Source organism: Theobroma cacao, chromosome 6 (genome assembly GCF_000208745.1).
Source record: "Theobroma cacao cultivar B97-61/B2 chromosome 6, Criollo_cocoa_genome_V2, whole genome shotgun sequence".
In the NCBI taxonomy this organism is placed as follows: Eukaryota; Viridiplantae; Streptophyta; class Magnoliopsida; order Malvales; family Malvaceae; genus Theobroma; species Theobroma cacao.
The window spans coordinates 23271658-23295804 of NC_030855.1; the positions used below are offsets into that span (position 1 = coordinate 23271658).

The window sequence follows — 24147 nt, forward strand, 5'->3', positions numbered from 1 at the left end:
ATTTTCAGCAATGGAGGACTCTGATTACTGTAAAACTAGACTTTCTTTTGGGCATTTAAGAAAGCTGACTAGCCCTCCTCAACTTCAACTTTTCCTCATTATCCACTTGAGCATGGAAGAGTCGCGACTTCTCGAATTCTTGTAAAGGCTAAAGCAGAGTTGAACATAATGACAATAACAAAATCCCGTTAATCATTTTCTGTCTTTATTAGAACTCCATCTTATGTCATCTAAGGTTTCTTTATTACATCCTTGGACCACATGTCGAATCCACTATAGATCAAAGTGGTGTGCTGACAACACCATCTTTGCTTTGTTTGAATTTCTCGAGTGCTTCTTCTTCATGCTGTTGCCATGGGAATTGAAGATTCGTCAACTCAAACGTTCAAAATCATAGTGAAACCAACAGTCAGCTGATGTAGGCCAAGTTTGTTCCACTTCCAATGAATCTTATTCGGGAATCAAATTTAAATTTAAGTGTAGATTCACTCTTTTTTTCTCAAAAGATACGAAATCGCGAGCTGTGTGATAACTATAGGAAAAGATGCTAAATTAAAACCAGCAAATTGTTTCATACTTTTGTTTTGTTTTTTCCTTTTATTTTCTTCTGCCATTCCTAGTTTGCTAAAATAATGGCACCACAAAGAATATCTATTGATTGAGCCTAATTTCAAACCAAACCCACCCATAGACTCAAATTTTAATACTAATTACAATATTAATAACAATTTAAAATTTATTTGAGTTAAATTCAAATAAAAATGTATGGATAATTAATATTTTATTAATTTAGGCTGGGCTAAACTTGGGTTTGAAAATCATAATTGAAGCCCAACCCAAAACAAGCGGAGCTTACGGGCTTGGATATACCCAACCCATGAACATGGAAGACATGGTAGCATTAATTGCGGCTACAAACAATAAATAAATCTGGCAGAAGCAGAGAGATAGTGACAGTTCATTTTGTCTGGCTTAACTCAGCTGCTGCAACTTGGAATCCTACGAGGAACGATCAAGAGAATATTGCTTGGCAAAGACTTATTCACAAGCATGCACTAAAGAAAGGATCAAAACTTGGTGTGCGACTGAAATTGTATATTTTCTTTGTAGCAATGCAGAGGAGACCGGAGATCATCTGTTTTTCTCTTGTTCCTTCAGCGAGCAGGTATAGGGGAAGCTAATTCAACTATGTGACTTGCCCAAGAGCATTGGTGACTGGCATAGTGAATTTGCTTGGGCACAATACAGCTTAAAGGAGAGAAGGCACTCATTTCACTCCTTCTAAGGCTTTTTTGGAGTACTCTCATTTTCAGAATTTGGATGGAGCGTAATGATAGGCTATATAGGAGAAGGTCGAGAACATCAGATGAGATTACCAACAGCATCAGGGAGGCTGTTAACCTAAGACTGGCTAGAAGCACCACAATTGCCAGTGATCCAGTTAACAGAAAATTTTGCACAGCTTGGGGACTAATTGAAAATATTTACTCTGTAATTGCTTACTTTGCTGATGTTACAATTCTTCTTAATATGCTATCAGGATAGCTGTTGAATTTGTAACAGGTTCTCTCACTTGGTTTTATTGGGTAATAAAAAATCAATTATCAAAGAAGAAGAAAATGATATTTCATTTTAACGTGATTAATTTAATTACTCAGCAGATTGGAAAACATGAAAGAGGAGAAAATTCAATCATTTTATTATCTAATATAAGGGCATATTTTTATTTTGAGACATATCATAACATGAAACCTGTGTATAAATGTATAATTTAAAGTGCAAAAACACCAATAAAAGAAAGAATAAAAATGGAACCTCAATCAAGCAGATTGAGTTGTTGACAAATGAATCACCCTAGTGCATTGTGGGTTGGATGTAGGAACTATCTGAAATTTTTACTTTTATACGCCAAACATGTCTTGTTGCAAATCGATTCGAGCCCATCTTCAGCCCTCCTCTTTCTGCATTTGGGTTGGTAAACCAAAGCTTGGGAAGAAACGAGATTCGTTGTATTGGATTGAGCCAGAGTAGAATAGATTTCTGGAAGAATGAGATTGGTAATGTCTTCAAGGGGCTTCCTTTTTCTTCCTTTTTGATTGGTCGAGGATGAAGATTTTTTGAGAACTGATGGGGGCTGTTTTGAAGGGAAAGGAGGGATGTTCTCCTTGTTGTCATTTTCACAAAGGGAGAGAACAGCCATTTGGTTTAGAGTGAGAGAGAGGGAAGAGAAGGAGGAGGAGGAAAGAAAGAATGGGAGGCAGTGGTGAAATGGTGGAGGCCTGGAGGGGAAGAGGGGATGTAAGTAGTGGTGGGTTTTGGAGGGTAGGAAGTGAAAGATTTCAATTCAAGTTGTTTTCGGATGTCTACATTTTTTTTTTTAGTTTTGGTTTCATGGAGGGAACTTTGGAGGGGAGAAAAGAATGGCTCAGTTTGGTGTGATTTGGGAAGAATTTTTTAATTTTCAGTCTATGGAGGGAGGCAGGAGGCGGAAACATTTTTTGTTCTCCTTTTTGAGGTTTGAATGAATTGTCAAGGTTAAAGGTCCCCAGACCTAAGACAAGGCGCGCTTTTTTTTTGTCTGTACAAATTGGGGCACAAGGAGGGAGAACAAAAATTTTACCTTCACGACACCGCTGGACTGGACCGGACCCTATTAGTCCAATTCCTATGGCTATCATTTGAAATTCAAACCCCTGGCTTTTTGGACTTCTGTAGTGTTTTAGGCCTCTGGTGTCTTGATGTCTACTAATGAATTTTGAATTGAAAAAGAATTTCAAATGTAATTTTAAGCATAAAAAACAGTAGAATTAACTGCATATCAATAAAAATCTTTTTTAGGAAATTTTTTATCTTTTAAGTGATAGGATATACTAGTAATTCTCAAAACCAGGTCCCACCTTCTTTTTCCCGAATCAGATTGCATCTCTAGCGTTGAGGTCCCAAGGAAAACCATTATATGAAGTTCAAGAAAGAATAGCAATACTACTACGTGATTAAGAGAGCAAACATACTTAGGGTTCTAACCTTAAATATATAACAATCAATCAAAATGATGCGGCATTGTAAATCATATTCAGCCATCCAGATGATATAAGGACGTCTCTAAGTACCAACAGTATATTTAACCATAAAACACTTGGTTCAAGTCCTAGCTTCAATGAGTCATGGAATTAAGCAGAACTAGGCAATGAGATAAATGCAGGTAGAAAGCTGGAAAAGACAATCGTATTCAATCAACATAAATGGTAAAGTTTCTACCCATGCTGATTAACTCAAAGAACATGCACCCGCTCCTGAGATTCGCATGGAACAAGAACTTATCAACTAAGATGGGGATGAAATTTGAATTGCATGTGTGTGTGTGTGTGTGTGTGAGAGAGAGAGAGAGAGAGAGAGAGAGAGATACCTTACATTACATATGACCGCAGTTCTTGCCTTCGATCATGTTGGCATGTCCTTGGATATCAACAGCTCAGCAAATTTCTGAACCATATTAATGTTTTTAATCGTGAAGGAATGTGCAACTTTATTTTATAGCAATGCAAGGTAGCAGAGAAAATCTTATGATAGCAAATACAAATGGAAAGGATATCTTCTCTTCAAAGATGGGATGGTTAAGCATGAGTAAACTATTGTTGTTCACAATAGCTCTAACCAATAGTTCTTTGGCTTCCTCATGTTTCTTTTTCAGCATGTTGCATATCTGCAAATTAAAACATTTAACGAATATCCAATATCGCTTTTCCAAAAAAAAAAAACCACGAATATCCAAATATTTCTGGTGCGTAGTGGTTTTCCATATCTTAAATAGATTATAAATTAATTTAAATTCACTCAAACTGCATAAAGAGTACTGATTGTTTCTTGAAGTGAAAAAGATCAGCGACATAAACTGAACTTAAAAGCATAGTACTTTCATAGATGTGTTTTACTTACATCTTCAAGCTCCCTTCCATAAGCTTCAGCCTTTTCCACGTTCCCATCATTTTCCAGTTCTGTCATATTTACCTCCTGAGGAACTTCGAATCCAGAGGTCAGATGGTCACAGGGAATATCCTTGGTCGAAACCTCCATGTGATTTTTATGATTTTGAACCTAGCATAAACGTATGAAGTGACTGAAGTCAGATCTTGCCAAATATTGAACCATGTATGGGTTTAGTTCATAAGATACCTCCACATCAGCAACTCTTTCAGAAGTTTCTTTAGTATTTCTGCAGTTTTTATTAACATGTTATTCTAGTGAAGCTGCCTGTAAATTGATTACAATGTGTGTAGAGTTCGAAAGTAAATAAGACCTGCTTTCACTTGGTGATTGCAAAAGCCTTTTGAGGGGTTTCATCGACATTAAGTCTCCATGTGATTCCTATGGAATAGCTTTGAACAAATATTAGTGGCACTTCATATAAATGTCAAGAACACAGACGTTACAGCTTCTAGAAAACAATACTTTTTGCAATAACGGTGTCTTTGCATTTTTTAATGAAAAAGATAACTGCACTTTGAAAGCAGCAACTCATATCCAGAAAAGAAAAGAGGACCTGATATGTTTTCCGCTTCAAGGATGGGAGCTTTGGTGTTTCTTTCTCAGCATTTCCAACAGGAAGGACAACCTTAGATTTATTTCTTGGTGTATCCATGTTTTTCTCCAAGTTTCTCAATGAATTGGTTTCCCTCTGAGAATTTAGTTGATCTTTCTTTGGTCCTATAGTCCTACATCAAGGCAGGGACCGGCTTTATTACAAATTTTAACAGAGCAATCCCTCATTTAAAGACCTTGAAGAACATTGAGGTGATACATCAGCATCATACCTTGTACATTTGAAGCTAGAGAGAGCAGGTGTTTTCTTGGCTATGTTAGGTGCTTCAGAAAGAAGTTTCGGGTTCTGAATGGATTCTATTTTTGGAACCTGAGGTTTGAGATTTACAGATTTCTGGAGACCAGATTCAGTCGTCTTCTCAGCGTAGTTAAAAGAATTAGCTTTCAAACTGCAAGGAATCCACACAGGCTTGCAAAACTTATTCAACAATTTGCTCAAGGTTTCGAAGGAAATACATGGAAATTTAAGTAATGAAAAGATGATAGCTACTAAATAATACATTAAGTTTTAACATTTTAAATAGAAGATGGAGATTAAAATACAAAAAATTCACTATTATGCAAAAAAAGAATCACAAAGATAAAGCAAGAATCAGCAAAAATGTAATGAACTTGTAAGAAACGTGAGCAACACAGATAGAAGAAAATGTTTCCAAAAGAGAAAAAATCAATAAGTAAATTAAAGCTCATCTGAGTACTTTTAATAGTCAAATTTATAAAGAGAGTTGTCCAAGATAATTTATGGATAAAAGCAACTAATGGCCCAGTAACGAAGATTATATGCCTTACGAGAACATCTTGACCTTTCACTTGCAGACTAATGAAACTTTGACCTAGAACCAGAGTTACATGACAGGCTCAATGCTTACTTTGCTTATTCTAAAAATTGCATGAAAGAATCATGTTTCTGGAGTAAAATTGACAGAAAAATATAGATATAAGCTCAAATATGGAAGCGATACCTAGCATTCTTTTCACTTCTTAAAAGGACAGTCACTCCTTTTGTTGCAGCTTTATCTTGCACACTTGATTTACCGACTAATTTGCTCCCACCATTTTGTACAACATCAGCATTGACACCATCCCTATTGAATATTGCATAGAAAATATCATCGTATAAGTGAAAATGATACATATTAATTGTTTCTAAAGTTAAAAGTTCTAATCACATTTCCAAAGGGACGACCAAACTTCAGAACACTGTTACAGAAAATTACAAAGGTTGTTGCCTCACCCGATATCACTAGAACTTCCAACATTGTTTTCACTTTGCAGCAAAACAGGCCTCCCTTCGGTCAACTCTTGGGAACTTAATTCTGAATAACCAACCAATTTTCTTCCATTTTGTTCTTCGCTGCCGTCAAAATCCTCCCTGTCAAAGATGAAAACAGTCTATCTATCTTGCAACAACACTAATTACAGTTGTTAGAGAAAGTATCGCACACCTTTTCTCTTTCGCGGGAGATAAATGCATGTCATCAATCTTTTTGCTGCTAAATGAGGAAACCTCTTTTCCAGTTGGTGATGGTTGATGCAACTGAAATTCGGTTTCCTCTGATCTTCCGAAAAATCTAGAGCGAATAGCCCCAGCTTCTTTGTCTTTTCTTGCTGTCGCTTCACTGGCTGTTGGTTCGATGCATCTAGTTCATCAAAGTTAGCATAAATATTAAAATCGGGTATAATTCTTAGTATCAAAGCTAATTGTAACATGTTATCATAAAACAGCAAGCGCTTTCTCGATCAGTGTAGCATAAGCAGTTACAGTAGCAGATGGAGTTATGTTTCTTTCTTCTCTTCAATCCTTTAACCAATAATCTCATAGTCAACTATTTCTCTCATTCACATAGTTCATCTCGAAAATCACTGATATAGAACATTTCAATTAATTAAACAATGATGGCACGTTGCCAAAATACTTGTAGACTATCTGACCTGTCCGATGAAACTAAAGGAAGTTCGGGAGTGGGATTCTGGATATCCTTCATGGCGCCAGTGTTGTCTACTATTTCTCTTGATAAGCTTGCAGTGGAAATATCTTTCAGAAGTATATCACCCAGCACTGATTGGCTGTCAACTATTTCTGCTGGGATATTGCCACCTGCCCCTTTTCTGTCATCTCTATCACTCTCTGATAGCGGAAATGTGCTCTTCTGGTGCAAATTTTCGTGTTTAGACCCCTCCTTGGTTATCATTGTGTCATTAACATTTTGATCTGCAGCTGAACTGGTATTTATTCGTCTTCTCTGAGAACAAACTTCTGCGTGCATGTTGGAAACAGGTTCGTGGTTTGAATTGTTTCCACTGAGGGAATCCATGGGTGAACTCTGTAAGGATTGCTGATCGTAGAGTTCCAAGGATACCGCCCTGTCTGACAAGGTACTTGATTTATATGTTTCTTTGGCATTCGTATCCACTGTTTTCTCTGGAGAAATTCTTGCTCCTTCTGCTGCAACCATATTTCCAGGTGCAAGCCCCTCTATAGGAACTGCTTGTGAAGGACAAGGGTCATCTATGGAATTGCAAGCCTCTGCCCCACATTTGGGTGCCTCTGCCCCACATTTGGGTGTCTCAGCCTTTAAATTGGCCGCATCGCTTGATACTGGAAGTTTTGCAGTTATCCAATCATCCTCAAGTGCCTGGTCAATTTTAGAAACTTCACTACTCTCCAAAGCAACTGCTTTGCTGTCCTGGCTTTTCTTACAAGTCTTCTCTCCTTTTGTTAGGCTTGGATCAAAATCAAAGCCATCCAACCTGCAGCCAATAAGATATGCAGTCTAAGAAAATAGAAGATTCGAATGTGAAGTTGACTTGCATGGCTGGTAAAAGATTTGACAGCAAAAGCTAAAACAATTTGATGATTCAAACATAAAAGTATATCCACTCACTCATTAAAATCAAAAGAGAAGGTAAAGTGATTTTTTTTCCCTTGTTGCTTTTCACTTGTAGTTTCCTCTTTAGATTTTCCCTTAGCTTTTGCATTTTCTTTTGAGGGTGATGAGAAGTCAAGATCGGGCATGTCCATTTTGAATGATGATAACTTGTCAAAATCACCATCCAGATTAAAATCCATATCCCTGATAAAGAAAAAATTTCTTCATAAGTGTTTAATTAGCAGTGGATGGTTCATACAAAACTCAGTTATTTATTCTACTCCGAGAAACACTGTAAAAGCACAGTGACTATATCTATTCTGAAGAAGGCATGGTGTGAACAATACACCCAACACAGATGAAGTGAGGTCATGAAAAAAAAGAAAGACAAAATAATAGTACACGATTTCAACACACGATATGCAGAATAGACTAACGGAGTGAGATCAAAGCAGCTATGTGCTGAGTGATACAATGAGACCCTCATTTTACAATAATAAACCAAAAGGTCCAAGAATTGGCAGCACTTACAGCTTGTCAAAGTTGAATGCCTTTTTCTTTCCCTTTGAGATTGTCTCAAAACTAAAATCCATAGCATCATCTTGTGTCACTGACATAGATTTCCAGGAGCTAAGGAAATCCTTTCCAATTTCCTCATCTGTTTTAAGTAGAATGTAGGATCTCAGTACATAATTCATTTCAATTTAAATAGCTGACACTAGAAATTGCATCTTCTTTAGACTTTAGAATTGATTGACAAACCACTTCTAGTCTTGGTAACACCTATAGGATTCCAGAGTAATCAATCACAAAACTTTGAGGGTCAGTGAACCCCAAAATGAGATTACAGGATGCTGATATTGTTTTTAACAGTGTATTCATTAAGGAATCGCTGCAATTAGCCATAGCTGCTCATGATTCTCCACTATAGAGCTACATGCTTTTCTAACTAGAACTTTCTAGCACAACCACTAATATCAAAATATTGCCAATGAGTTAGAAATTGAATGTAAAATTAAAAGATAACCCTGCACCATAATGTTTTTCCTGCTATTATTATCTCCAGGACAAGAATAGTGAAAAAACATTAAATTGAATTTTTTATGCATGCTATGCAGCCACAGGAATACCTATCAAGGATCCTTTCTCCTTTGATTTTGAACCAACAGCTGAATAAGTTTCCTTCTGTGGCTCTGCCATCTGCAAGCAACATAGATAAAACTTATTCTCAACTGAAGCCATCCAAAAGACTGTCAAAATGAATTGCTACAGGAAAGAAAGAAAACAAAATGGTGCTGCAGCAACATATTGAAGATTCAAGGACCCAAAGAATGGCTTAAAGTGTCAACATAATGAGAAAAGAAGTGACAAGTGACAACAAATTTCTCCAGATGGCTGTGGGGAGTAATATTCAGTTCCTGTACAGGTAAGTATTGTATCAATAAGATAAAAACATTCAGAACCATGTGATGTTGCTCATCAGATTACTATTCAACTAATCTAGATGGTGATATTTAGTGGTTATGGAGTAATGGACTACCTTGAGGTGCCTTTACTCATTCATATCAGATAGAGTATTTCATAGTTCATAATAAAGAAGGTATATAAAACTTCACCATGCGCCCTTTCAAAATCAAATTGAATATGAGATCCATCATCAACAAGATCCAATGCATGTTATCAAGGAAATGTGTATCGAACATATGTATCTTTTCCATACATGTAACCAGTAAAACATCAAGGATCAAACTCAAAAACAACACGATTATCAACTCAAGATACCTAACATGATCACCAAAAATTTCTAGGTCAAATTAGTACCATTGAAATACTTGCAACGAGTGATACATAAAAGCCGAAAGCACATTCACTGAAAGGCAAATACAGAGAAAATGAACACCAAATAAATCGCGTGGTCATTACAGAGAGATAAAGATGAAATCAAACTGATCCAATGCCTGAAAACAGTTTCAAATTCAAAAACAGGAAGTCAATTCACCAAAAAAAAAATAATTACCAAAAACGATCTGATATACAAAACAAAAAATTTCGAAGTCAATTCATATTGATTTTTAGATACAATTGAAAATGCGCAATATATCAATTTAATAAGTTAAAATAATAGATGTTTCAATAAAGGTTAAAAAAAACATAGCTGAAGTAGATATATATTACTCGAAATCTTAGATTTTATATGGTTTAGGACTTGCATAAGAGGGAGAGAAATAGAGGAGACTTGCCTGGTTAAGCTTGGTGAGAGAAATGAGAAACGAGGCTGTTTGGCTGGAAAGAAAACTGGCGAACGAAATCTTCAGGAGGAGAAGAAAATGTTAGTTCTTGGAGAACGGAATTTCTATTCAAACGTGCTTAGTATTTATAGATCTGATAGTTGAAAGAAGCGGGAGCAACCGCGAGCGATTTAAGTTACCGCTTCCTCTGCAAACACGCGCCTGATTAAGTGGGCTAAAGCCCGTTTCCTAGGTAAGTTGGACCGTTTGTACATATTTTCATTTGGATTAGCGTTCCTGGCCCATTTTCATTGATACTGTAGGGCCAATAATAAGGGAATCTCAGCACAGAAAATTATAGAGTAGGTGAGGATTGCGGGGTTTGGTGGGCAGGAATGGTCCGTGCATGCGATGTCTTTTTAATAATTTTTCGTTTTTTATTCGAATCAAAGGCAATGCGAAAGGAATAAGATTGAAATCAATTACTATGGATATGTCATTCATAATTTAAACATAATCATAAAATATCAACAATTAATTAAATATTGTATTATATATTCTTGAGAGTAAGTTCAATATGCTATTGTTCATCAATGTAAGCCTTACAAGAAGAGAACTTCAATGTACAAACTCTTTGCAACATATACTAATCTAGGGTGTGACTCTTTAACCAAAATTTTGAACATTCCTATTCAAAACATAACCTGATAGTATCCATATTCAAATTGCTACCCACTATACCACTTGCGAGTCGAAACCAAAATTATAATGCAGGGTTTCGGAGACTTGACAATTTCACTCAATTTCTGACTTTTACCGCACTACACCAACCATTCCCCAGTGTTTCAGCTAATGACAAATGTCTGATTGATGACACAAATTTAAGAAATGTATTCTCAATTACCCTCACGCCAGGAGCCAAAGTCAATATTCAAAGTGGAACAGGATGAACAAGCAGTAGTTGAGGGAGGGAGCTTGAGGCCAAGGCATATGGCATTCTCCACGTTTTAGCCTCCAACTTCATTAATCAACACCAACCATTTGACGAATGCATCCTTTTTAAACACCACAGCCAACACCAACCCTGGAACTCCCTTTGCTCTCTCCCTAACCAAAAAGAAGAAAAAAAATGAAGGTTCAAGTCACAGAAACCGCTCTAATCCGCCCTTCCACTGTACCTTTCGCCGATGACCACACCCTTGCTCTCTCACACCTAGACAATGACCACAGCCTCAACGTCACTTTCCGTTACCTGCGTGCTTACGTCAACAGCACCAACACTGATCGCAACCCTTTCCAGGTCATCTCCCCAGCCATCGCCACTGCTCTCCACCACTACTACCCTCTGGCGGGCTCTCTCCGCCGTGCCAGCAATGGTAGGTATGAGCTTTTATGTCAGGTGGACCAAAGCCTACCACTAGTCAATGCCAGCGCGGACTGTACATTAGAGTCAGTAAATTACCTTGATGACCCCGATATGAATTCAGTTGAACAACTGGTTCCTGATCCGAGCCCGGAAGAAACGCTGCTCAACCCCTGTACTTTACAAGTGACGGTGTTTAAATGTGGTGGGTTCACTCTTGGGGCGGCTATTCATAATGCTTTGTGTGACGGGCTTGGTGCAACCCAGTTTTTCTGTATGGCGGCTGATTTGGCACGTGGAGTGGACCAGATAAAATTTCAGCCTGTCTGGGACCGAGCTGCTCTTTTGGGTCCAAGAAACCCGCCAAGACCTGAAGGTCCAGTTCGGGAGTTTTTGAGCTTGGAGAAGGGGTTCAATCCGTACAAACAGGACGTTGGACATGTTGTGAGGGCGTGTTTTTACGTGGAGGATGAATGCTTGGACCAGCTCAAGTCCTTGCTCTTTGAACAGTGTGGTCTGGGTTTAACCACGTTTGAAATCTTGGGTGCATATATTTGGCGGGCCAAGTAAGTTAAAAATGTTTGGTGATTTTCTGTAGGGCGTAGCAAAGTTACTTGCTATATACAGTTACTGTAATTTGATTTGAAACATGATGGTGCTCAAATTCGGAGTTGAATTATGATATTATGATGATGATGATGATGATGATGATGATTTAATCAAGTCCAATTTGAGTAACTCTATTACATACTTGTTTGATTTCAATTTCGAATAACAAAATGGAATTGACTTATGTTAAAGTTAGAATATTGATCATTGAATTTTGTGATGAAATCATGTATGTATGGTGTAGATTGTAGACTAAAATTTATGGCCGGTGATTCTCATTGTTGATATAAACAGAGTGAAAGCCTCAAAGAATCCAGGTGATGAGATAGTGAAGTATTCATATTTAATGAACATCCGCAAAATAGTAAAGCCACCACTGCCTCCTGGTTACTGGGGCAATGGCTGCGTTGCAATGTACGCAAAGGTCAGCGCCAAGGATCTGACAGAGCAGCCTCTTTGGAAAACGGCAGAGCTGATTAAGAAGAGCAAAAGCAATGCCAGTGATGAATACGTGCGTTCTTTCATTGACTTACAAGAGCTGCACTATGAAGAAGGCATCACAGCTGGAAAAGGAGTGAGTGGATTCACAGATTGGAGACACTTGGGCCACTCGGCAGTAGATTTTGGTTGGGGAGGTCCTGTAACTGTGTTGCCGCTTTCAACCAATTTCCTCGGGAGTATGGAGCCTTGCTTTTTCCTGCCTTATTCTTCATCAAGTACGGGCAAGAACAAAGGGTTTAAAGTTTTGGTGAGCTTGTGTGAGACTGCCATGCCTGCCTTCAAGGAAGAGATGGAGAAATTTAGTAGGAAAGAATTTGACATTTGAGCTGTGTCCTGATAGCTGCAATGTCGTTTCTGAATGTAATTTATATCTGACGCTTGGCAGAATTGACACCAGAGCTTTGTCTTGCTTCTTTTTGTGGGCAACTTGGCTAATAAATCCATTTTTCTTTTGCCTCTGTAAGTCTGTATTCAATGTGGCTTTAATATTTCCTTACCATAATCTAGACGTTTGGGTTTTGAATGAATCGTATCGAGACGAGGGTGAGACGCCTATTATTGGGTAATTTGATTAATTGTACGAAAAGGAGGTAAAGTGATAAAGGATAGCATTAAAGAAAGGATCACCACGGCTTCCCTGTCTCTGAAGGCAATTCCAGACCTCGTTTTTAGCAGTTAAAAAGAAAATGTAGAAAATGTGAGATGTATATATAACAGTTCTAAAGATTTTTCTGGAGAAAAATACTTAACTGTATAATAAACCTGAGATTAAACCAACAAACCCTATAATTCTCAAAAGCTTTGTTTTATTTGGTTAGTAATAACATACTGAATAAAAATAAAGAATTATTTCCGATATTTATTAAAATTAAAAAAATAATTATATAAATGACATTATGACAAGATAACAAAAGCAAAGGCAAAGGAGGAATGAAATCTATCTTCTTATCCGCAACCTAACAAACCAATAAGGAGCCATGTCAAGCTGAGAGAGTCAAGCAATCACTTAAAACTGTGACACAGACGGACACCACTCACCCCAAAGTAAGAAAGAGAAAAAGCAAATACAGTTGGGTCATGGCGTCTGTATTAGGCACAACCTCAACCGCAATCTTAGCTTCTCGGTCTCTCGTTACACCTTCCTCGAAGCCTGCCATTCCCTCTATCTCCATTGACCCAGGTACATTTCTCTGTCGAACTAACTTAACTATGCACTTCACTTTTATCTTCTTCACATCCCAGTTCTGATAGTATGAAACCGATTAATATAAGGGGTAAGCTTTGGGTATTTTCTATGGGCTCAGATTTGACACTTTTTTTGGTTGTACAGGGCAGAGTTATGGGAGAAATTTTTATGGAGGGTTTGGGGTTCAGGGAAGGAAGGGAAGGCCTCCATTTCATGTTGCAGTAACTAATGTTGCTACTGACATTGACTCTGTTGAAAAGGTATTTAATTAACTTTGTTCTCTTCTTTTAATTCATGCTGTTTTGAGATCAAACATTCATTTGGTTGTTTAGAATCTTTAGTTATAAAAATGGCACCTTTGGAGAGTACCTGTGTTGTTTATCTGAAGAAAGTTTTTTTTTTTTAACTTTTTTATATTTCTGATTGTTCCTTGAAGAGTTGTGTATTTGAAGAAAACATTGTTGGGCAGGAGGATATAGAGTTGCATAGAAGAAATCTAAATATTAGCTTTTAAAACTTTTGTGACTGAAGATAGTGAACTTAATGATTTTCAGGCTCAGAAGCTTGATGCTAAAGAAAGCCAGAGACCGGTTTATCCATTTGCTGCTATAGTAGGACAGGATGAGATGAAATTGTGTCTTCTGTTGAATGTGATTGATCCCAAGATTGGAGGTGTCATGATCATGGGTGATAGGGGAACAGGGAAATCTACAGCTGTTAGGTCCTTGGTTGATTTACTGCCTGAAATCAGAGTAGTTTTCGGGGACCCGTATAACTCAGACCCAGAAGATCCAGAATCAATGGGTATAGAAGTCAGAGAGAAGGTTACAAAAGGAGAGGAACTGACTGTTATGATGGCTAAAATCAACATGGTCGATCTGCCATTAGGTGCTACTGAAGATAGGGTCTGTGGAACCATTGACATTGAGAAAGCACTCACTGAGGGTGTCAAGGCATTTGAGCCTGGGCTTCTTGCTAAAGCTAATCGAGGGATTCTTTACGTGGATGAAGTTAATCTTTTAGATGACCACTTGGTAGATGTTCTTTTGGATTCTGCTGCTTCAGGATGGAATACAGTTGAGAGAGAAGGTATTTCCATCTCACATCCTGCACGGTTTATTCTGATTGGCTCAGGTAATCCAGAAGAAGGGGAGCTTAGACCACAGCTTCTTGATCGATTTGGAATGCATGCTCAAGTGGGGACTGTAAGAGATGCCGAGCTTAGAGTGAAGATTGTGGAGGAGAGAGCTAGGTTTGACAAAAACCCCAAAGAATTCCGCGATTCCTACAAGGCGGAGCAAGAGAAGCTCCAACAGCAGATTGCCTCAGCTAGGAGTTCTCTTTCTTCTGTTCAGATAGATCATGATCTAAAAGTGAAAATATCCAAGGTTTGTGCTGAGTTGAATGTTGATGGATTGAGAGGAGATATCGTGACTAATAGAGCTGCAAAAGCTCTTGCTGCTCTAAAGGGAAGAGATAAAGTGACTGCAGAAGATATTGCCACTGTCATCCCCAACTGCTTGAGACATCGTCTTCGGAAGGATCCTTTGGAGTCGATTGACTCTGGTTTACTTGTCATTGAGAAATTCTATGAGGTTTTTAGCTGAGAGATGCATGTATTTTCTTTTAATGTATTTCAGCTGCTTCCAAATTGTTTCCTTAGTTTTGATCATCGATTTTGCTAGCCTCTCTTTCATAGAATCAAATATTGTGGGACATTTAAACCAAAGTAGATTCTTGGTCTATCATGTGAAGGAAGAGTAAAAAGAAGGGAAGAGTGCTGTGAATGAATACTCTGTTTAGAATTTCTGCTGGACTGTAACTTTTGAAGATGCTATGATGCATTGTTTTCTATAATGCATAGTTGATTATATGCTCTTTGTTCTCAGAGTTTAATAGGTTAATTTCTAACCCCCTTTGGTTTGAGTTTCTTCCCTTCTTTCCTTCTTTAAACCCATTATCTGTTATTGTAATTTGTCCTGCCATCAACGGCCAATTGGTGGTTTTTTACTGCGTTGAATTCAATACTATTGTCGGCAGTAATAAAAAATGGCTTGCCAGACCACATTGATGTCTTGATCATCCCTTTAGATATAGTGCTATAACTTCAACTCAAAACCAAGGCCTCAGCATACAGTATATGAGCAGCATGAACTCGTGGTCAAACTTAGCACCACTTGCGTATGCAAAAATATACAAATTCCATCAAGACCTGAGGATCTTTAAAAAAAATTCTTATGCGTGACAAATTGGTGGCACTGGAATTGCTTCATGACATTGAACTTCATTGCTAACATATAATTATAAACCATTCCAGGCAAATGCATTTCACCCGAAATTACACTTGTTAATATCCTGTTCGTACGATTCAATCTTCCAACGATATGTTTGTAAAAGAGGCAGGTAGGAAAGTTACCCTACAGAGATGGTTATATAAGAAACCATGAAAATTTCTATGAATTTCACTGCTTAGGGATGTCCGTACTAAAGGCCATATCCCAGAATTTCGGCCTGAGCTCTAGAAATGCAGGTGGCCGCTGGTAAACAATTGACGCAACCTTGATCAAGATTCCAGCCGTTAATGCCCATATCACGTACCTTTTGTTTTCTGCTTCATAGTCAAAGTACTGGAGTAAATACTTTCCTCCCATCCATTCTCTCTCTTCTGCTCTCCGGTTTTCATCCTGAGTCCACAATAGGATAAACCAGGTAGGCAATGTAACAAGATTCTGTTTGTCAAACGATAATGAAGCCTAGGAGCAAAATCAAAGTAGAATACAATACCTTGAGAAACATTTCTAAAGGAGCATCAAATATCGCTTCCACCTCAGCTGCACTTGGAGCTGGACTGAATGCCTTTGCATCAGACAGTATAGCAACCACAGGGACGACAAGCATGCGACTCTGTGAACAGAAACCAGCTCCAAATTAAAGTATGCAATTGCAGTACTTATCATTTCCATTTTTCAAGCAACCTGAAGATGCTGAAGGACCTCAAAGCTGCCAGAATGAGATTCCTAATAAAAGTAGTTGCAAAATCCAACATTTGAACTCTTCAAACTTCCTTGTATTACCAAAGAATATTTTGCAACGGCCATAGCCTATAGCACATCTGCAACATCAATCTGGCAATAGTATTTGAATGCAGTCTCACAGACAATTACTACATGCATTTTGTACAGCTTTTATAAATATAGCAGTCAAAAATCGCTGATTAAAGGTGTGATGAGTTTAGATCCCAGGTTTTACTTGCAACCACCAACCTTTTTCACCACAAATGGGATCCTTAAATCTAAATTCTAATTTACTCCACGGCATAGTGAAAGAACAGGTTAGCCTTGAAACGTCTTCACATTTAGCTTACCAGATTTCCCAATTACTATCAGAAAATTTGATGGCAATAGAATTAATCATTAGATGAGGCAAATTAAATTCCTTGCGAAATAAGAGCTATACATAGAATTTCGAAACCAGATGGCAGAATTCGAGATACAGGAATTAACCTTGGTAAAAATTGGTTCAAGAACAGTAACAACATTGACAAGCGAAGGGTCCAAGCCAATCTCTTCGTTTGCCTCCCTCAATGCAGTCTCTACGTCATCAGCATCAGTTTCCTCTCTTTTCCCTCCTGGCAATGCAACTTCTCCTAAAACCAAGCACACCCCAGTCACTCTTTTATAACAAACCAAAAAAAGATCGGTGTCAATATTCATCATCACAACGTAAAGTCAACCGAAAAATATTGCGGAAGTACCAGAGTGAGAAGAGAGAGTCGATGAACGTTTGGTGAGTATCACACGGAGATCATCATTGTTTCCTTGGAAGATACAGACAAGAACTGCAGCTCTCTTGAGCTTTGCGGGCTGGTAGTGATCTGTAATGCTGCTGACAGATTTTTCATCGGAATTTATTTGATGAGAAACCGATTCAGTTGCAGTTTCTGGGATTTGACGAGGAGGAGGTTTATAATGGCGAAGCCGCTGAGCTAAGGTTTCGAGTACATCAGATCCAAGTCCGGGATTGTTGCAAGAACCCATCAGCTTTTGAGTTTGAGAGTTTTTTCCCCGTTTCCTCAACTGTTGGTCTGGCTTTGTTTGGTTTCTGCTTTATGCTTTTTACAGTTGCCTTAATTGACCGTAATTATGAAGTTAGTTAAAATCCAATAACAAACCACCTAATAAAGGAATTGATGCTCTGCATCAACTGTGACGACTGTTTAATTATGAAGCTGGTCATAATTTATTACTAGTATCATAAGAAATTGGTAATGCTTTATTTGGATTGCTTTATTAGAAATTGACTTAGAGAATTGCATAAAAATAAAAGAAGCATGCAATTTGCTCACTTTCTTCCATCTCTCTTTCTCTTCCTCCCCCATTTTCTTTCAGCAAATGTTGAAAAAAGATATGGAAAGGACAGAAAACTGGCCTAAAGAATTAAAAAATGCCCCAATTGGACTCATCTTCGATTAATTAGAATTATTATTATGTAGATTTGAGGTACAAGCCAAACTTAAAATTCCTGGAACTATTCAACGCATAACAGTATTATTGTCCACAACTCTAGGAAACTTGAACTTGGGACTCTGTTCCAGGAAAGCTGGTGGTCGCTGGTAGACCACTGAAGCAGCTCTTATCAAAATCCCAGCAGTTAAACCCCATATTAAATACTTCTTATTCTCAATTTCATAGTCAAAGAAGTGAAGGAGATACTTCTCTCCCATCCATTCTCTCTCTTCTACGCTTCGGTTTTCATCCTGAACCAAACAATTCCATACACAGATTTAAAAAGGGTTACACAATTTACAAGACTAGAAAGAGCCAAAGAGGAAAACCTTAACAAACATTTCCAGGGGAGCATCGAACACAGCATCCACTTCAGCAGGATTTGGAGTAGGCTTGAATGCCTTTTTGTCGTTAAGTATGCCAATAACAGGAACTACTCTAAGGAGATGCTGCACGGAATGCCAATAATTTGTAAATAACTGAAAGCCAAAGCAGAATACAATGTAAATTTCAGCTATGCTATGCTCTTTATATGATTTTAGCCAAAAGGTCGAGCAAGGTAGATCATGTATTTCTATAGCACAAGTAGTCAAACACAACTCTTCATTCCAACCTCCCTCATTTCATGCAGACTTGATGGTTGTCAGATCAGACTTAAAAAGATTATACTGATATTAATTTACAAAAAACATCACTTTATGTTCCAAACAAAATTTGTCCATCTAGTTATGCCACAGGGACAACTAAACAAGTTGGAACATATGCAACATTTTAAGCTGAAACACAATCCCATGTAATAGTTCTCTTGCATCAACGACAAATATTACTTGTTGTGTAATTTATCTACACAGCAAGTAACTACCATGATACACAAAGAGGCTAGTCCACATTAAGAAACGTATTAGTACAATCTTTTATTTTCAAAGTAAACCAAAGTATCTATGCTCAAAGGACTGCTAAAGTCATTTCTCCGTCAAATGATTCACATAGAAAAATTCAAATTATTTTAAGATGTCTATCATTCAGAGAAAGAACCAACTGTCACACTCACACATGATACTACCTTACATAACTTAGGTTGGAAGAGTTATTACTACCATTTGATAATGAAAAAAGCAATTAAATTACCCATGTGAAAAATCATGCTTTGATCAGATAGGCAGCTCATATAAGTTAAATGACACTTTCTTTCGTTTCCAGTGTACCAGCTTTGTGTCTCTCTTCTAGATTTTCTGGAAATTTTATTGTCTTAGTATTAAGTATCCCCACATAAACACCTCTTTCCAGACATATCCACGAGTTTCACATTTTACAGATAGAGAAGGTGTGAGAAGGGCAACTTCTAAAACTTTACCCTCAGAGACAGAGCTATACTGATATGCGTTTATAATATCAAGTGCTTAGAAATGATAGATTTCTGAAAATTTTTCATTGGATAACAATTTTAGGTCAATAAAATTGCTGCACACCTAACAGTCTATCTCGCATTAGAGAAAGTCTCCTTTTCTTTTATGCTAAGTTTGGAATGTTGGGTTTAAGACAGACACCCACAACACCCTCCGGCCTCCGACAAGAACTTAAGTCTGAACTTCCTACAAAAATTACCATTTGAATATAATAGAAAAATGTAACAATCACCCAAATGAGAACTATTAAAATTAAACTAATGCCATATACCAGGTAGAAGAATGATTGGTGAAAATGCTAAAAAGAGCTTAGAAGAAATATTTCAATACCTTAGACAAAAATGGTTCAAGAACAGTTACAACATTTACAAGTGAAGGATCCAACCCAATCTCTTCTTTAGCCTCTCTAGTAGCTGTGTCACCATCATCTTTGTCCCCCTCCTCTGCTTTCCCACCTGGCAATGAAACTTCCCCTGCAACAAAGTACCAAAGACACACTAACTCAAACAATTAAGTCCCATAACAAAATCATCAGCACCATCAAGTCTCAATCAAGGAAACGATTTCATCTTGATTTCACTCCTTAATAACCTTGTTAGTTCCTAACACTAGAAAAGGGACATGTCTGCAGTGAGCCCCAAACATCCAGGAAACTCAATTGATGAGGTCAGGTATCTTTACAAGGGCAACATTTCTGCTCTTCGGCTTGAATTTCTTACTCACCAAACAAAAGGTAACAAAAAAGAAATTCAATCCACCTGAGTGACTAGACAATGCAGGAGTCGAAATCAACATTCGGTTCCCAACAAAGAAAAACATTAGTTAAACTCAATCTCAAAATCAGCATTCAACTATATTTGAGTAAAATTCACCCTTCCCTTCCCAAGAAAATAAAAAGTTTCATTCTTTTCCGTTTATTTTCCTCAAAATTTCCAATTCAACCAATCAAAAGCTCATGTCAAATCTTCTATCCCAGGTGAGTAAACAATTCAAAGAAACAAAAAACAAAAATTTCATTAACCAATAACTTTCCAATCTTTAACAAAAGAAAAAGAAAATCAAACTGACCCGAATGAGTAGACAGTCTTGAAGACCTCTTGGTCAATATGACACGTAAATCCCCAGCATCCCCTTCAAAGAGACAGATCAAAACAGCAGCTCTTTTAGGTCTAAACTTTTCCGGGTTTTTGGCAACTGGGGTAACAGATTCTTGGAAACCCACTTGGGAAACAACTTTCCCTGCGGCTTCCTCCATGATTTGTTCCTCGTTGTCGTCCAAGGAACAAGTTGGAGGCCTGTAATGACGCAGCTGCTGGGCTAAGGCTAAGAGTCTCTGTGATGAATTCGAAAGTGATCCTCCATTCAAAGATGTTGATGAAGCCATGAGCTTGACAAATGGCGGAGACAATAAAGGTAGCCTTTTTAGATTTGAGAAGATCATGAATTCTGCATGGTACGAATTTGTACAACAGGGGAAAGAAATTATTGCTATTTTTTTTGTTAAGAAGAAAAGCGATTATTGGAGTTTAGGCGGAAGATTTAATTATAAAAATGAGGTAAAATACCCCACCGTAAGGTAAATTTGAAAAACTAAAATATTTTTTTATTAATTTTAAAAATTATTTTTTTAAAAAATAAAAAATACCAATTGGTGCTCGAGTTTTTTTTTTCATTAATAAAAATTTAATAAAATTATAAAATAATAATTTTAAAAATTAATTAAAATAAAATTATCTTTTTATCTTTATCAAATCATCAAATTGATGAAAATACTAACTATTTGAATTAATATATTTATTTGAAAACTAATGAATTTTTGTAAAATTTTGATCATGATTTAAAAAATAAAAATATTTTACCTTAAAAATTATAATGATTTCAATATTTCTTTAATATTATTAGAAAGAAAATATATACTAATGACCTATAGTAAAAGGAAAAACATTTGTTAAACATAGATATTATTCTTTTAATTTCATCATAAAGGAGAATTGAGTATACAAATTTTAAACAAATTAATGCATAGTGTCATACCAAGGTCCAAGCTAAATAGTATTATTCTATTTTTAATACATGATACTATTATATGAATGACTAATAGGGAATTAAAATCGTTTTGGGATTTTGTTTGTATTTTGTTGGTGAGTGACTTGCTACAATATTTCTCCTAGCTAAAAGGTGAAAGCCAATTCTTCAATCCTGCGATGTATTGAGCTTTATCGTTTATTGTTTATAAAATATAGTATAATTGAAAAAGTAAACAGTACCAAATTGTTTTTTAATAATCACAGCTTCTACCTTCCAAAAAACACTGAATTTGGGTTCCTTTCCTTGTGCTTCCTGTAGTATGAGTCCTCAGTGAACAATAATACTGCTTGTATAGTGTCAACCACTAAATAAGAAAATCGTAAAACTTTACATTGCTTTTAATCTGTAATATTGTTTTTTGAAATAAAATCATGAAATCAATAAATCTAAATGAATAATATTTTATAAAGATTGATGTGGACTGTGACACTTTGTCAAGAAACATGTCCAAAAGAGAAAAAAATTGTTCAAACTAAATGAATGAACGTTTAACCTGTAACATGGCTCGCTCAAACCTCAACAGGCCTAATCCTAACCCCTTTCTGGAAGGTTACATCCAAAGTAGTCTTTACAATGAGAGGTGAGCCACACTCCATAAATGGCAACAAGAAGCTATCAATCCATACAAAACTAGGCAGCTTCTCCGTATTCATAACACTATGTTGGTGATTGGATAAGCAACAGAACTACCCCAAATAATTGAGAGCGCCTATGCTACTTTTCCTGGTGATGACTGAAGGAGCCCCCATCTACTAGTTAGTCATAACTTCAGAAGTTTAATTTCATTAGCAAGGGCACTAGCGAGAACAAGGGCTAACACCAAGGGGCCTCATGGGAGCTGGTTGTCTATCAAGAATCAATTAATTACTTGGCCCTAACCTGCCAATTACAGATAGTATCTTCAGGATAGAGCTGGAAAGTTGAACAGATCCCATTATAGTAGCAGTTCAACTAGAAGCAAAAGGGTTGGCGATTACTGGCCCCTCCTTGAAAAAGCTACAAATAGAAATACCCTTTAAAAAGGCTGAACAACAGCCAACTACTGCTCCCAGCACTTAAAGCCATTAGGATCTAATTTTTACAGGCAATTCATGTCTGGACAGGATCATTAGCGTAGTGGAAATAATAGGCAGAGAGTGGCTGTTGTCTGCATCCAATCTTCAGTCTTGATTTCAATAAGAGGGCACAGGATAGTTGAAATTCTGATGAAGTTCTTTTAAAATGGAAGGAGAAAATGGTATCAGAATCACACAATGGAAATTTGAATCCCCATATTCACATTACCACAAAAAATGTATCTCTCCATTCATGAGAGTCAAAACAGAGGATAAATGAAAAGGAAAAACAAAAATAACATATAGAAAGAATCACCATTTCTGCCCCAAAACCAAGCCGTGCTATGATTTCTGTTCTCACGCAAGGCCACTTCATATACAACGAGCTAGAAACAAAACCATCGTATATAAATACATAATTTTCAACACCTAAATAGAAGAAAATAGGATGTGCTCACTTATAGCTGATGAGTTATCGGCAACACAATTTTTTTTGAAAATCAAAGGGACACTCTTAACTATATCTTTGCCTTGCTACCAAGTCACTGTCTCTTCTTTTTTATTGTTTACTTCTTCAGCTTTTGAGCTTTCTCGACGTGTGGTGGGTTTCTCAGCACCAGGGTAAGACAACCTCCTAGGTTTCAAGGCTTCCTTCCCATTGGGGAAAGAAGGGGGTTTAACTGAAGCTGATGCTTTTGGTTTTGGCGAATTTGAGTTTTTACCAGCCTTGCTTTTGCTTATCTGTGTATTCTGTACTTTCTTAGGGGTAATGGACTGAATGGAGAGGCGGCTTTCCCATGGGCGAACAGCAATCCAGCGTTCCACCCAGCTCCAACCCCAATTAGCTTTGGCAAGCTCATAATTACCAAGCCCATTATTTTTAGAGTTGGGGGCCCTCCACTGCAAATCACATATTACATGGTGATTGCTTATATAACTTTCACCAAAATAACAAAAATTTAGCTTCTGAGAATGGCATACCTGATGGGAAAAGGCATATGCCATAGTTCGCTCCCGCTTAACAGCTGCTTCTTCTCTCTGATGTATTTTTGTGAGAATTGTCTCCATTGTTTCAGGGCCACCAGACCATTCCACCTGTAATCCATTAAACTACTATTAAGAGCAAGAGAGAGAGAGAGAGAGAGCTGAATAGTAGATTAAGAGGAAGTAGAAAACCAAAGATATCTGGGGGCTTTAAAAAGGAAGTAGGAGCACCTGGGATTATTTGATGTGACAAATCAAGCCAAAATTTTAGACACTTTGTCAATGAATAAAACATCAAACATCTTAAACTATAAGTTGCTAATGACACTATAGATCAGTAGGAGCTATTCTAAGACAAGTCTAGAAGGATCAAGAGGTCTTTGGGCCAGACTGAGCCTTCATCCAAGAATTCCACAAGCAGCTTACAGAAACAGAACATAAAAGAATCCAGACATCACCTTGTATTACGAACTCTAAGGTCATGTTTGCTTAGCCATTCCCCCTTTATTCCTTACAAAATTTTTTCCCCTTGTTTGGTTTGCTCTTGAGGAAGGAATAGCCATTCCAAAAGAAATGATTTTTCTTTAAAATTGGGTAAAAGCTTGGAATAGCTAATACCACTTTCTCCCATGGTATTAACTATTCCACACCTATAGGAATAAAATTTAAATATTTTGAATTAAAAAATTCTTATTTATTTTTAAAAATTACAAATTTAAAATTTATAAAATAATATTTTAATTAAAATTAAAA

General features: G+C 37.1%; 6 protein-coding genes across 12 annotated transcripts in view; 2 read left to right on the forward strand and 4 right to left on the reverse strand.

The window, feature by feature from the left end:
• On the reverse strand, nt 312-8669 carry LOC18596737 (uncharacterized protein At4g18490). Its single transcript, XM_018122982.1, has 15 exons — nt 8600-8669; nt 8001-8127; nt 7485-7673; nt 6532-7350; nt 6045-6239; nt 5834-5971; nt 5562-5684; nt 4812-4988; nt 4541-4712; nt 4298-4365; nt 4174-4213; nt 3937-4095; nt 3593-3703; nt 3412-3498; nt 312-346 (listed from the first exon to the last, which is right to left on the reverse strand). The coding sequence occupies exons 1-14, from the start codon at nt 8667-8669 to the stop codon at nt 3442-3444; spliced, it is 2445 nt and encodes an 814-aa protein (XP_017978471.1). The 3' UTR covers nt 312-346; nt 3412-3441.
• Nucleotides 10321-12697, forward strand: LOC18596738 (spermidine sinapoyl-CoA acyltransferase). Its single transcript, XM_007025391.2, has 2 exons — nt 10321-11626; nt 11964-12697. The coding sequence occupies exons 1-2, from the start codon at nt 10827-10829 to the stop codon at nt 12493-12495; spliced, it is 1332 nt and encodes a 443-aa protein (XP_007025453.2). The 5' UTR covers nt 10321-10826; the 3' UTR covers nt 12496-12697.
• Nucleotides 13126-15282, forward strand: LOC18596739 (magnesium-chelatase subunit ChlI, chloroplastic). The gene is made up of 3 exons (XM_007025392.2): nt 13126-13350; nt 13501-13616; nt 13911-15282. Exons 1-3 carry the CDS (start codon nt 13248-13250, stop codon nt 14961-14963), a joined length of 1272 nt encoding a protein of 423 aa, XP_007025454.2. The 5' UTR covers nt 13126-13247; the 3' UTR covers nt 14964-15282.
• Nucleotides 15576-17501, reverse strand: LOC18596740 (nudix hydrolase 15, mitochondrial). Its single transcript, XM_007025393.2, has 4 exons — nt 17111-17501; nt 16860-17002; nt 16141-16260; nt 15576-16040 (listed from the first exon to the last, which is right to left on the reverse strand). Exons 1-4 carry the CDS (start codon nt 17391-17393, stop codon nt 15819-15821), a joined length of 768 nt encoding a protein of 255 aa, XP_007025455.2. The 5' UTR covers nt 17394-17501; the 3' UTR covers nt 15576-15818.
• LOC18596741 (nudix hydrolase 15, mitochondrial) lies at nt 17793-20805 on the reverse strand. Its single transcript, XM_007025395.2, has 4 exons — nt 20336-20805; nt 19598-19740; nt 18191-18310; nt 17793-18112 (listed from the first exon to the last, which is right to left on the reverse strand). The coding sequence occupies exons 1-4, from the start codon at nt 20706-20708 to the stop codon at nt 17888-17890; spliced, it is 861 nt and encodes a 286-aa protein (XP_007025457.1). The 5' UTR covers nt 20709-20805; the 3' UTR covers nt 17793-17887.
• Nucleotides 21777-24147, reverse strand: part of LOC18596742 (protein IQ-DOMAIN 1) — a 6728-nt gene continuing 4357 nt past the window's right edge. For 6 of the 7 annotated variants that reach the window (XM_007025400.2, XM_007025399.2, XM_018123932.1 and 3 more), the window contains exons 5-6: nt 23392-23505; nt 22602-23310 (exon numbers count right to left, since the gene is read on the reverse strand). In XM_007025400.2, coding sequence (XP_007025462.2) covers nt 22945-23310; nt 23392-23505 — 480 coding nt within the window. In that variant the 3' untranslated portion in view covers nt 22602-22944. Of the gene's footprint in view, nt 22569-22601; nt 23311-23391; nt 23506-24147 lie in introns of those variants that run through there. The other variant, XM_018123934.1, reaches the window with a different exon arrangement.

Coding starts and splice junctions, on each gene's coding strand:
- LOC18596740 (XM_007025393.2), bottom strand. CDS start 17,393: ATGGGTTCTTGCAACAATCCCGGACTTGGATCTGATGTACTCGAAACC. Junction 17,003..17,110: donor GACTCTCTCTTCTCACTCTG/GTACTTCCGCAA, acceptor GCTTGGTTTTAG/GAGAAGTTGCATTGCCAGGA. Junction 16,261..16,859: donor TTGAACCAATTTTTACCAAG/GTTAATTCCTGT, acceptor TTCTGTTCACAG/AGTCGCATGCTTGTCGTCCC.
- LOC18596738 (XM_007025391.2), top strand. CDS start 10,827: ATGAAGGTTCAAGTCACAGAAACCGCTCTAATCCGCCCTTCCACTGTA. Junction 11,627..11,963: donor GCATATATTTGGCGGGCCAA/GTAAGTTAAAAA, acceptor TGATATAAACAG/AGTGAAAGCCTCAAAGAATC.
- LOC18596737 (XM_018122982.1), bottom strand. CDS start 8,669: ATGGCAGAGCCACAGAAGGAAACTTATTCAGCTGTTGGTTCAAAATCA. Junction 5,972..6,044: donor TCTCCCGCGAAAGAGAAAAG/GTGTGCGATACT, acceptor CATCTTTGACAG/GGAGGATTTTGACGGCAGCG. Junction 3,704..3,936: donor ATGGAAGGGAGCTTGAAGAT/GTAAGTAAAACA, acceptor TTTAATTTGCAG/ATATGCAACATGCTGAAAAA.
- LOC18596739 (XM_007025392.2), top strand. CDS start 13,248: ATGGCGTCTGTATTAGGCACAACCTCAACCGCAATCTTAGCTTCTCGG. Junction 13,351..13,500: donor CTCTATCTCCATTGACCCAG/GTACATTTCTCT, acceptor TTGGTTGTACAG/GGCAGAGTTATGGGAGAAAT. Junction 13,617..13,910: donor ACATTGACTCTGTTGAAAAG/GTATTTAATTAA, acceptor AATGATTTTCAG/GCTCAGAAGCTTGATGCTAA.
- LOC18596741 (XM_007025395.2), bottom strand. CDS start 20,708: ATGATCTTCTCAAATCTAAAAAGGCTACCTTTATTGTCTCCGCCATTT. Junction 19,741..20,335: donor AAGACTGTCTACTCATTCGG/GTCAGTTTGATT, acceptor ACTTTGTTGCAG/GGGAAGTTTCATTGCCAGGT. Junction 18,311..19,597: donor TTGAACCATTTTTGTCTAAG/GTATTGAAATAT, acceptor CATTCCGTGCAG/CATCTCCTTAGAGTAGTTCC.